Raw genomic sequence first — 10,665 nt, 5'->3', positions numbered from 1 at the left:
TGGATTGTGAAAAACCAAAAATGCTCTCAATAGTGTGATAATCACAAACGGAGCCCATCCTCCAGAGTGTAATAGCAAGCCTCACTTCTACAGGAATACCCCTATTTATATTAGTGTCGATTCTCTGGAAACATGGACGTAGTTGGTCACAAAGGTAATAAAATGTTGACTTTGTCATACGGAAACTTTCTGTCCAGTCGAAGTTAGAGAAAGCTTTCTCAATAACCGTTTCCCATATAGCTGAGGAGTGTATCTTGTTCCATATCCTACAGTCTTGGCTCTCCCCCTCCTCGATGTGTCCATAGGCTTCAGAAACGTTCAAACCAGCCATCAGCCGAGCTACACATAAGACAGCAAACTGCAGTCTCTCCTGTGTTCTAGTGCGATGGAAAAGAAGCATCCTCCTTCTTCTCTCAAGTTCTCTGAGGCGCCGTTCCTTTTTCAAACGGATATAATAGTAATTGCAGAGAGCTACAATCCCTGTGCAGAGTGCACTGACAGACTCTGTGTTCTCTCCTGCAACACTCTCATTAGGTTCATGTCTTCTATGATTTTCATTGGACCCAGCATTTTGAAATACAGAAGCAGCACAATCATTTGAAGATAATCTGGACTTTTCCCATGTTCTACCTGCAACTCCACATTCTTCTTCAAGTGTTGCATTCTGTTGCCTTAATAAATATTTCTTATTGTGTCTTTTTGGTACATTAGGTCTTATACCATCTGTTTTGTATATGGGACTACTTCTGGGTTCTCCTGAACCCCTTCTTTGCAATCCATTACTTTGCTTACCTACTGGGTTTCTTTCTTGAGACCACCACTGTGTGCCATTATTAGACCCTTCATAAGGTTGCCCTTTTTCTTCATAATTGTGGGGGTGCTTTGCCTTATTGTATTGAAAGTGCCATGCTTCTTTCTCACGTCTCCATCCATCCTTCCAACTCCATTGATCTTCATCTCCACAACCCTTACTTCTCAGTATCCTTTTATTTCCTTTGTCCTCACTGAACATGGAACATTCTGCTCTCCTTGACCTTCTCAATCCACTCTCTTTACAAGCTCTCCAAGAGCCATCCATTCCGAACCTTATTTTAGACTTAGCTATTAACTGGAGCAAGGGGGAACATAAATAATGGACACGCTTTGCTTCGACTTTCCTCTTTTTTGTTTTGTTTCATTTTTTTTAAAATAGAGTTCAGCTAAGGACCATCACTCGCACAAAACAACTACTGGCACCGTTTCCCCTGTAAACTTGCTTTTTGCCGGCGGAATTGTGCTATAAAATAAAGCGATATAATCCATCAGTGTTGTGACACGATTTAGCCCTCAGGATATCCATCCATTTGCATAAACAAAATGACACGTAAACTTTCCCTTACTAATGATGGTATATCCGGTTAGTCTTACACGATTGGCTAGCGAAACAGTCGTGACGTCACTGCAGCTGAGTAGTACGGAAGCCGGCTGGTGAACCAGGAAGATTCTGTAATACCGGTTTTCCAAATAGAATATGGAGATATTTCGGGGTCTGCTGGTACCGGGGATCCTCCCGGAGAGCTGCTATGATGAGTTCTTTTTACGGTTTAATCTGCTGAATGGTAAGAACTGCTGTGAATTTTCACCTATATAACCATGAAAACTTGTAAGCCCCATGTCTGCCGACACTATGTAGGACTAAATGTCAGCACAGGAATTTGTCATTGACTATATGCAGCAAACAGGGAGCTCAGCTGATATTAGAGTTTAATAAAACCCATTAATTAAAGGGACAGTAAAGTCAAACTTACACTTAAAGGGATATAAAGGTCAAAAAAGAAATGTGCATAGAATAATTTTGCAATATACTTTCATCAGCAAAAATGCTTCTAGTAAAAGCTATTACTGTTTTTTTTTCTGTAGCATATGCACATATGCTCTGAGGGCCCTTGCACCAGTATTCAAACACTATGCCTGCTTAAAAAGTGAAGACATAATTTGTGTCATACAAGTTACTGCTGACTGAGAATGAGTGGTGTTTGAATACTGGTGAACGACCTTCACAGCATTTCTGCATATGCCACTGCAAACCAGTAATAACTTTTGCTAGAAGCATTTTAGCTAAAGTATATTGCAAAAATGCTTATATTTAATATGCATCCATGTGCATTTCATGTTTTACCTTTCTATCCCTTTAAATTGATTGGAAAGAGCTCTGCTTGGTTCTCCTGGTATGCTTTGTTACACAGTCTGTTCCATTGTAATATAAAAAAACACTAAACAGTGAGTTATACTTAATAGAAATGATTGCAATATGTATTATTTATTATTTTAAAACGATTTTACCTTTTGTTTATTGTTTTTAACTTAATTTTGTAGTGTCAAATACTTCCTGTCACAGCCCTACGGCTTTGGTCTCCACAGGAATCTTTTTATGAAGCCCACACTTAGGGATAGATTACAAGTGGAGCGCTAACTTATGGCATGCCCTTTAAACGGGCTAATTTGATGTTTGCTGGCATGCAATAAATAACCAGCCATTACAAGTGGCTAGTCTATGGAAGAGTGCAATGCGAACGCAAGGTTGCGTTTGCAGTGCACCTAACTTGTAATACCAGCGTACATTTGCGTGCACTGGTATTACTGAGTGGAGCACAAATATCTGGCCCCTAATAAGTGTGGATAGAGACATAAAACACATTTTAGTCTATGCATTGTATTTTTGGATCCTCAATAAAAGCCCTATTTCTTCTATTGGTCAAAAATTTCTCATAGATCACAATACATTTTCAAGTCACTTTTCAACAGCTATTCGAGACAACTTTTGACTTTTCAAATTTGGCAACTTTAGGCACTTGTTAAGTCCTCCAAAGGACATTTTGGACATATTTAACATTATTTCACAGCTATTTGCAAACAGTCTTTTATCTTGCACATATATAAAACATTCTCAAACGGTCACAGAAAACATTGTAGAGGTTTATTAACATACAATGTATAGATTTATTACAGCTCCATTTATCCTTACTGTAGAGGGAATAGGGCAAACAATCTACATATACTTATGCATCGTTACATATGTATTGATAACTTGATATCCTGAACAACTAAAGGGATCTGTAGGAAAAGTCAGTTCAGGATACCAACATCTACAAATTGTGTGTTTTGATATTTCATTATTATTTGATTGTAAGTCACACTTCCACTGTTGTGATTATCACTAACAGTACTGGCGTCTTGTAAATTATTATGTTTTACAGGGGATTGCTTAATTGCAACTTTCATAGTAAACTGTTGTAATCCGTCTCCATCTGCACCACTGCTAGCCCATCTGAAATTATATTTTAGGTTGTCAGACTGGGCAGACTGTGCACTGTTTTTCTATTGCTATATAGTCACTTTTAAGCTTTGACAAGTATTTTATTAAACAGTATTTACAATTCTTGTTTATTAAAGCGTTGTTTCCATTTTGGCATGAACTTAAAGGGACAGTCAACACCAGATTTTTTGTTGTTTAAAAAGATACATAATCCCTTTATTACCCAGTTTTGCATAACCAACATTGTTGTTATATTAATATACTTTTTACCTCTGTGATTAACTTGTATCTAAGCCTCTTCTGACAGCCCCCTGATCACATGACATTTTATTTTTTATCTATTGACTTTCATTTTAGCCAATTAGTGCAGTGTCTGTCACAAGCCACAAGCGTGATCACAATATTATCTTTATGGCTTACATGAACTAGCTCTCCCCTGTTGTGAAAAGCAAATAAAAAAGCATGTGACAAGAGGCAGCATTCAAGGGCTTAGAAATTATCATGTTCAGATTTCAACCAAAAATACCAAGAGAACAAAGCAAAATTGGTGATAAAAGTAAATTGGAAAGTTGTTTAAAATTGCATGCACTATCTGAATCATGAAAGGTTTTTTTGGACTTGACTGTCCCTTTAAAACAAGATGGTGACTATGTGTTTCTATGCAAAAGTCTATTGGATTTTAATATTTTTTACTGGATGCCTTGCAACATTTTAATTTCCTAAGAGACCTTCGTAACCAAGTTTTTTTTTTTTATTGGGGACGCGCCTCCAAACACGGTCACAAGAGTGCTTTTTCAAAATGCCTGCACCTACATTACGGAAATTTTAAACTGGAATGAGCATTCATGACTGTGAGTTCCATAAAGTAGGTGCAAGCAATTTGAAATGCACTTTTGCGAGACCTAAAACAGATACTCTCCAGTCATTTTTTACAACTTGACACAATTTCTCCAAACTCTGTTGTACTAATTTGTCCATAACCTTTGTACACTTTCTTTCTTCCCCTAGTTTTTTGCCAGAAAATTCTAATAAGCAAAGTTCTTGGAATTGGAATCATTGCTGGATCTATTTTGGGTGAGTGTGTATAGAATGTAAGTTTGTGCATCTACTCAAGCCAACTCAAATTATATACTCTACATAATTAATTTAGATTACAGAGAAAAGTGTAGAGAATTGATTGGCTGACAGTGGTCTCATAGGGGGCATAGAATGATGACTAGTGGAAGCTGATTGGTGGACACTGGGCCATATTTATCAAAAGTTCCCGGCTGCAGGCTCACATGAGTTAAGAAGCAGTGTTCATCAGGCAGCTGCTTCTGAACCGGGGCCTTGTACAACTGCATATTTAAAAAAAAATGATGACCATAGAGTGGTGTTTGTAGCTGCAGCAACATTGAGAAAAGCTAGATGGAATAAAGTTTATTTTTAATGAATATGGCACTAAGAAACCTTTTAGGGTGTAGTTTGTAAGTTTTGCTGAATAGGTGAGGTTTCAAAGAGCACTTGAAGCTGTAAGAGAAAGATCAAAGTGCAGAACTCTACACAGTAGGCTCAGCATCAGAGTTGTTACCTGTGCACTATCCTCAAACTTATATGACAAAGGGATTTTAGTGCCATATTTTAGCCGTAGCTGTAAGCTCACCTGTCCACATCAAGGCAGATTCCATAGGTGACTTCTCTAGTACACTTGATGTGTTTAAAATAATGTATTCTGTACTCCTATACCTTGCATATATATATATATATATATATATATATATATATATATATATATATATATATATATATATATATATATATATATATATATATATATATTTATATATATTTATATGTGTATATATATATATATGTGTGTGTGTGTGTGCACAATTTTAAATAACTTTCAAATTTATTTCTATTATACTTTTTTTTTTTTTGGCTTGATATATTTTGTTGAAAAGCAGGTACATAAGCTTAGGAGCGGACCCCCTTCTGGAGTACTCTATGGCAGCAGATTTGCAAGTATGTTATTATCCATTTGCAAGAGCACTAGATGGCAGCACTATGGTCTGCCATGTAGTGCTCCCAGATGCCTACCTATGTATCTCTTCAACAAAGAATTTCATGGGAACAAAGCAAGTTTGATAATAGACGTAAGTTGGAAACAATTTTTAAAAGAGAGTTTTTGGGTTTCATATCCATCTAAACCGCGCTCAATTAACCCATTCATTGGCATAAAAGTGGGTCACTAATGGGTAATGCTGGCTATTTATTGTAGAGCAAATAGAGAGAGAGAAAACCTGTGCACAATGTAAATCTTAAAGGGAATTTAAACTCTATTTATTGCTGTGTATGAGTGAGCACTGTTAAAACAAATAAAACATTTTAGCATAGAATAAAGTTTAAGATTAGGCAGTTTATTGTGTGTTTGGTTTGGGCTGTGTGAAATTGGTTTACTAGCTGATAAGTAAAACTCCTAAAACCCTATTGGTGGATAGTGACATGCCCTACAGGCATACAAACAACACTTGTTTCTTCTTCTCAGGAGAGGAGATTTTGATGGCAGAGGATAGATGTAGGTCAGTGATGGAACAGGGCAGATTGTAGAAAACTAGGAGTTGGGTGTGGAGATATAGTGTTAGATCACAAACAAGCAATAAATAAATCTATTAATGAAAGGGACAATTTTTTTTGCTCCTTACAGTCCGATCTCTATTTTAGTGACCATGTGCCTTTTGAGTATCACTAAGTAACAACAACTCATAAGAGCTGGTGCAAATATCATATATGGGTAACAGTGTTATCTTGGGGGATTCTGTTATCAACCTGACTGGCAGAAGCCACAGGTAGCCCTAAACATAACCCCTCCCGTATATTTAGGACTCTCCTACCACTGTTAACTCTTTACTTCTGGACCTCACCTTACTTCTGTTAACTCCTAACTGCACTCCTTCCAATACCCTAAACCAACCCATACCACTAATAACCTCTTAATATACTTGTCCCCCACAACATAAGTTAAAGAGCCACTAAACCCAAAATCTTTCTTTCATGATTCAGATAGAGAATAGAAATTTAAACAACATTACAATTTACTTCTATTATTTATTTTGCTTCATTTTTTAGATATCCTTAGTTGAAGAAAAAGCAATGCACGTGGTGAGCCAATCACACAAGGCTTCTATGTGCAGCAGCTACTGAGCATATCTAGATATGCTTTTCAGCAAAGAATATCAAGAGAATAAAACAAATTAGATAATAGAAGTAAATTAGAAAGATGTTTAAAATTGCATTATCTTTCTAAATCATGAAAGAAAAAATGTTGGTCTCATGTCCCTTTAACCATCCAAGCCCAGACCCTTAGGACCCCTAGGCCCACTTATTTTCCTTGTTGTAGTCTAAATCTGGTAAACTCCTTTTTTTATTAGACTCCTGATTGGTGAAGTAAGTAACCAGTCAGAATAACAGTGTCAGTACAGACTACTACTTTCACATAGTGCTAAATAATAGGGATTATAAAAGGCAACGCTAAAAACAATTAAATAATTTAAACAAATTATATATAAAATATTGTCGTCAAAAGATGATAAAGTACCAATTTTCTTTTACTTAAAGGGACTGTGAAGTCATAAATGTTTATGGTTCAGACAGAGCATGTAATTTTAAACAACTTTCCACTTAACTTCTATTATCTAATTTGCTTGTACTTTTGGTTACTTTGTTGAAAAGCATACCTTGGTAGGCTCAGGAACAGTAATGCACTACTAGGATCTAGCACATATATGCCTTTTACCATTGGTTCACCTGATGTTCCGCTAGATCTCAGTAGTGCATTGCTGAGGCTAGACCTACCTAGATACTTTCTTTGTTTGTTGTGCTGCCAACAAAGGACACCAAGAGAATTAATCAGTTGATGGAGTTAAATTGGAATGTTTAAATTGTGTTTTTTATCTGAATCATGTACCTTTAAATTTGTAGTATACACTATTTGCTGCATGGGCATGCAGAGACAAAATTGTATCAGGTAGCCACTAGTAAACCCCTTTTAATTTGTCCTCCAGAGACAACTGCATTTGGTCTTTTCCTCTTTGTATCATGTTTAGTTTATGCTTGCATGTTCACATTGCCTTTTCCCTCAAGACTCTACTATGTTTATGCACAATATGCCCTACAGAGTATCTTACATGTCCTCCCTTCTGCCATTAGTCTGGCTCCTTCTTATCCCCAGCTTTAATTGGACTATATGGTTAAAAAAAACTACTGTTGTATCAGGTCTGACTCAAGACATTGTGCTGCCTGGGTCCTCAAAAAGAAATAATGCCCCCCCCCCACATTTCCATCCAGTACAGTCCAAACACAACCATAGTCGGCAGTCTCCAAGAATGAAGGTCAACTTACACAAGAGCCTGCTGCTCATTCCCATCTGATAGCCCTCCCTATAGGAGTAAAATAATATTAGATCCTCTAAGTGCCACCCCTGATAAATGCTGTCATGGCTTGTTCCAATGATAGTCGGTTCTGGTACTTCTATAGACTTCCTGTTTGGGAGAATATTTCACCACTGCCTTATTTTTTTTATCCCCCTCACTCACTTAACATTTGTTTATCTTTGGATGCTAATTTTATTTGTATACAATGTTTTTTTATTTTATATGTACATTTGTTACAACCTGACGTACAGAAATAATCATCTGTCATTATTTTATCTGCACAGTGAAAGTTCCACAGATAATAAAGATCCTGAAGTCAGGCACTGCTGAAGGACTTAGCTTTCAGTCTATTCTACTGGAGTTAGTGGCTTTAACTGGAACTATGCTTTATAGTATCTCACTTAAATTTCCCTTCAGGTGAGACATCATTTGACTTGATACTGTCTTTCAGTAGCTTGTTGTTGGGGGGGGAAAAAATGTCATCTGCTTTCTCTTGTCTCCTGCAGTGCCTGGGGGGAGGTCCTGTTCCTTATGGTACAAACTCTTATAATTGGATTCCTTATTCAGCATTTAAGAGGGAGAACAGGAAATGGTAATTATGACGCTCAGTTTTGTTGACTAGCAATCATTTTCTTTTTTTAATTTTCTCTGTCTAGTTTTGAATTAGTAGTTAAATGATCCCACACTGCTGCTGTTTTATTTGTATAATTAGTCTCTGGTTCCTGTTTTTTTTTTCTCAGGTATACTGTTCCTCGGTGTATACTTCATTATTGTAGCTATCCTTCTGTCACCTATTGTTCCCATGGCTGCGATCACTGTTCTGCAGAGCAGCAACATGCCGGCAGTGATCTTCAGTAGGGTGAGTGTTTGCTTCTGTTGGACTTACAGATTCTGTGTGATGAAAGGATCATGTCACTTTATATGGTTTGTGCTACATTGTGCACTGATACACACTTTTTTTTTTTTTTTCTATCTCTTCCCAGCTCATACAAGCAATAACAAACTATAAGAACGGTCACACAGGACAGTTGTCCGCAGTTACTGTCACACTTCTGTTTTTGGGATCACTGGCAAGAATATTCACCTCCATTCAGGTAAGAAAGATAACTGTTTATGTAGCCTGTGTTGTGTGTATCCTGTAATGTTTGGGTGGGTGCAAAGCTCTATCACTCTATACAAGATGTGATGTTTGTACATATTGTGTGTGTAATAGGCTGACACTGCTGTCTGTGCAGCGGGATATGTAAGGCACAGTAAACCCTTAATGTCCACAGTGATAGCAAAGTTATACTTTGTCATGCTAACCTTACTATTGTTGTGTATGCAGATCCAGTGCCCACATTTAATTCAGATTCAATTCAGAACCCTCTTGAGTAAAACTCTGAGGTACAGGGATTGCCATATGGTAGCCTGTAGTTTTTGCAGGCTGTGCACTTGTACAGAAAGACCAACATGATGTCACCTGCCCTTTTACAGGCCCAACTTTAAAAATGAGAGGTGCATACTCGGGTACAGGTATGGTTGCCCCTCTTACTTAGTGTTTCTCTACTCAAGCCATTTTTTCCTTTTAGAATAGATGAAACCGTATTAAATTTTGTTGTTTGATGTACATGTACAACAATAATAAGGTAAGAATACGTAAAGTATAACTTTTATGTATTTTTATAGCTTAACATCCCTTTAAGGGGCGTCTGCCAATGCTTGTGCTGCATGTGTTTACGTCTCTTTTGCATATTTGTTTGACTGTTGATGACTCATCAGCTGACTTCTCTCTACAGGAGACAGGGGACCCACTGATGTCGCTTACATATGTTGTATCGTCTTCTTGTAACGGTATTATCATGGCCCAGTTACTCTATTACTGGAATGTGAGCTCTGTCGGCAAGGATAAAAAGAGAAGCTAAATCGTTTCCACCATCTTCATACAGACTTTCATTCATTCCCCTTACCCTTTATACCTACTCTTCTGCTGTCATTTTTTCATATCTTTAACCACCCCTTTTCTATCCCTCATTCTTAGCTGATATGACAATGACAACCAGAATTATACCTCTAGCTAGGGATTACAAGTGAATGCTGATTTTTTTTTCTATATGTAAATAGCAAGATCATCTAAAGTTTTAACTGCATAAATTTTTACAATACAAGACGTTTTAATTTATTCCATAACACAATAATTCAGATCTTAATTTTAAGGTAAGTTTGTTTTTTTGGGGGGGTTGTGTGTTGATTTGTATAGAAAAAAAAAACTCAGACTGCTCCATAAAATGTCAAAATATTGCATAAACATCCACAAATTCCATTTAAAAATGTGTTTCAACATCCGCTATTAGTTAAAACAATTATTCCTTTGCTGAATTTAATCTACTTTATAATTTTGAGCTTATAAAGGTTTGTCCCTCTCCAACTGAACAGGGGTGAGAGCTGTCCCTTTCAGCCAGTAAGCAATGAATATGTAGTAATGCATCATACATTTCCTTTCAGTCGGTATTTTTTTTATATTATATCCCACTTCTGTTTTTCTCAGGCATACATTTCTTTGGTTTATACTTCACTGTAAAATGCTCTTTATTAATGGCACAAAAGGGATTAAGCCACTACTTTGTGTTTTATTGGAACAATTGTGTTAAAGGGACATATTAAACACTAAATACATTTCATGCATCTCACTCTAATCATGGGCGCTGCCATTATGGAATCTAGGCTACACTGCAGTTATCTGAAGTTGTTGCACTTTTGCAAACAAGGCAGCACTGGAATGTAGTGAAATATAGTTTTCAGCACCCAGGAATACAAGGAGGCGGTAATAACCTCAATAGTATGCGTATAAAAACTATTTAGTGTTTAAAGTCCCTATAACATATTACTATATATGCTACCAGCATAATGGAACCTAAAGGGTGCTTTACACGATTGGAGTAAAACAGTTGATCTATGTTTTATTCAAAGCCAAAAGGT

General features: G+C 36.8%; 1 protein-coding gene across 1 annotated transcript; it reads left to right on the top strand.

The window, feature by feature from the left end:
- Positions 1-1,454: 1,454 nt before the first annotated feature.
- Positions 1,455-9,854, top strand: MPDU1 (mannose-P-dolichol utilization defect 1). The gene is made up of 7 exons (XM_053716150.1): positions 1,455-1,598; positions 4,304-4,369; positions 7,992-8,124; positions 8,214-8,299; positions 8,448-8,566; positions 8,691-8,801; positions 9,486-9,854. The coding sequence occupies exons 1-7, from the start codon at positions 1,511-1,513 to the stop codon at positions 9,609-9,611; spliced, it is 729 nt and encodes a 242-aa protein (XP_053572125.1). The 5' UTR covers positions 1,455-1,510; the 3' UTR covers positions 9,612-9,854.
- Positions 9,855-10,665: the final 811 nt, after the last annotated feature.

This window comes from Bombina bombina, chromosome 6 (assembly GCF_027579735.1).
Source record: "Bombina bombina isolate aBomBom1 chromosome 6, aBomBom1.pri, whole genome shotgun sequence".
Lineage (NCBI taxonomy): Eukaryota > Metazoa > Chordata > Amphibia > Anura > Bombinatoridae > Bombina > Bombina bombina.
The sequence above is the reverse complement of the archived record's forward strand: the minus strand, read 5'-3'. Positions and strand labels throughout refer to the sequence as shown.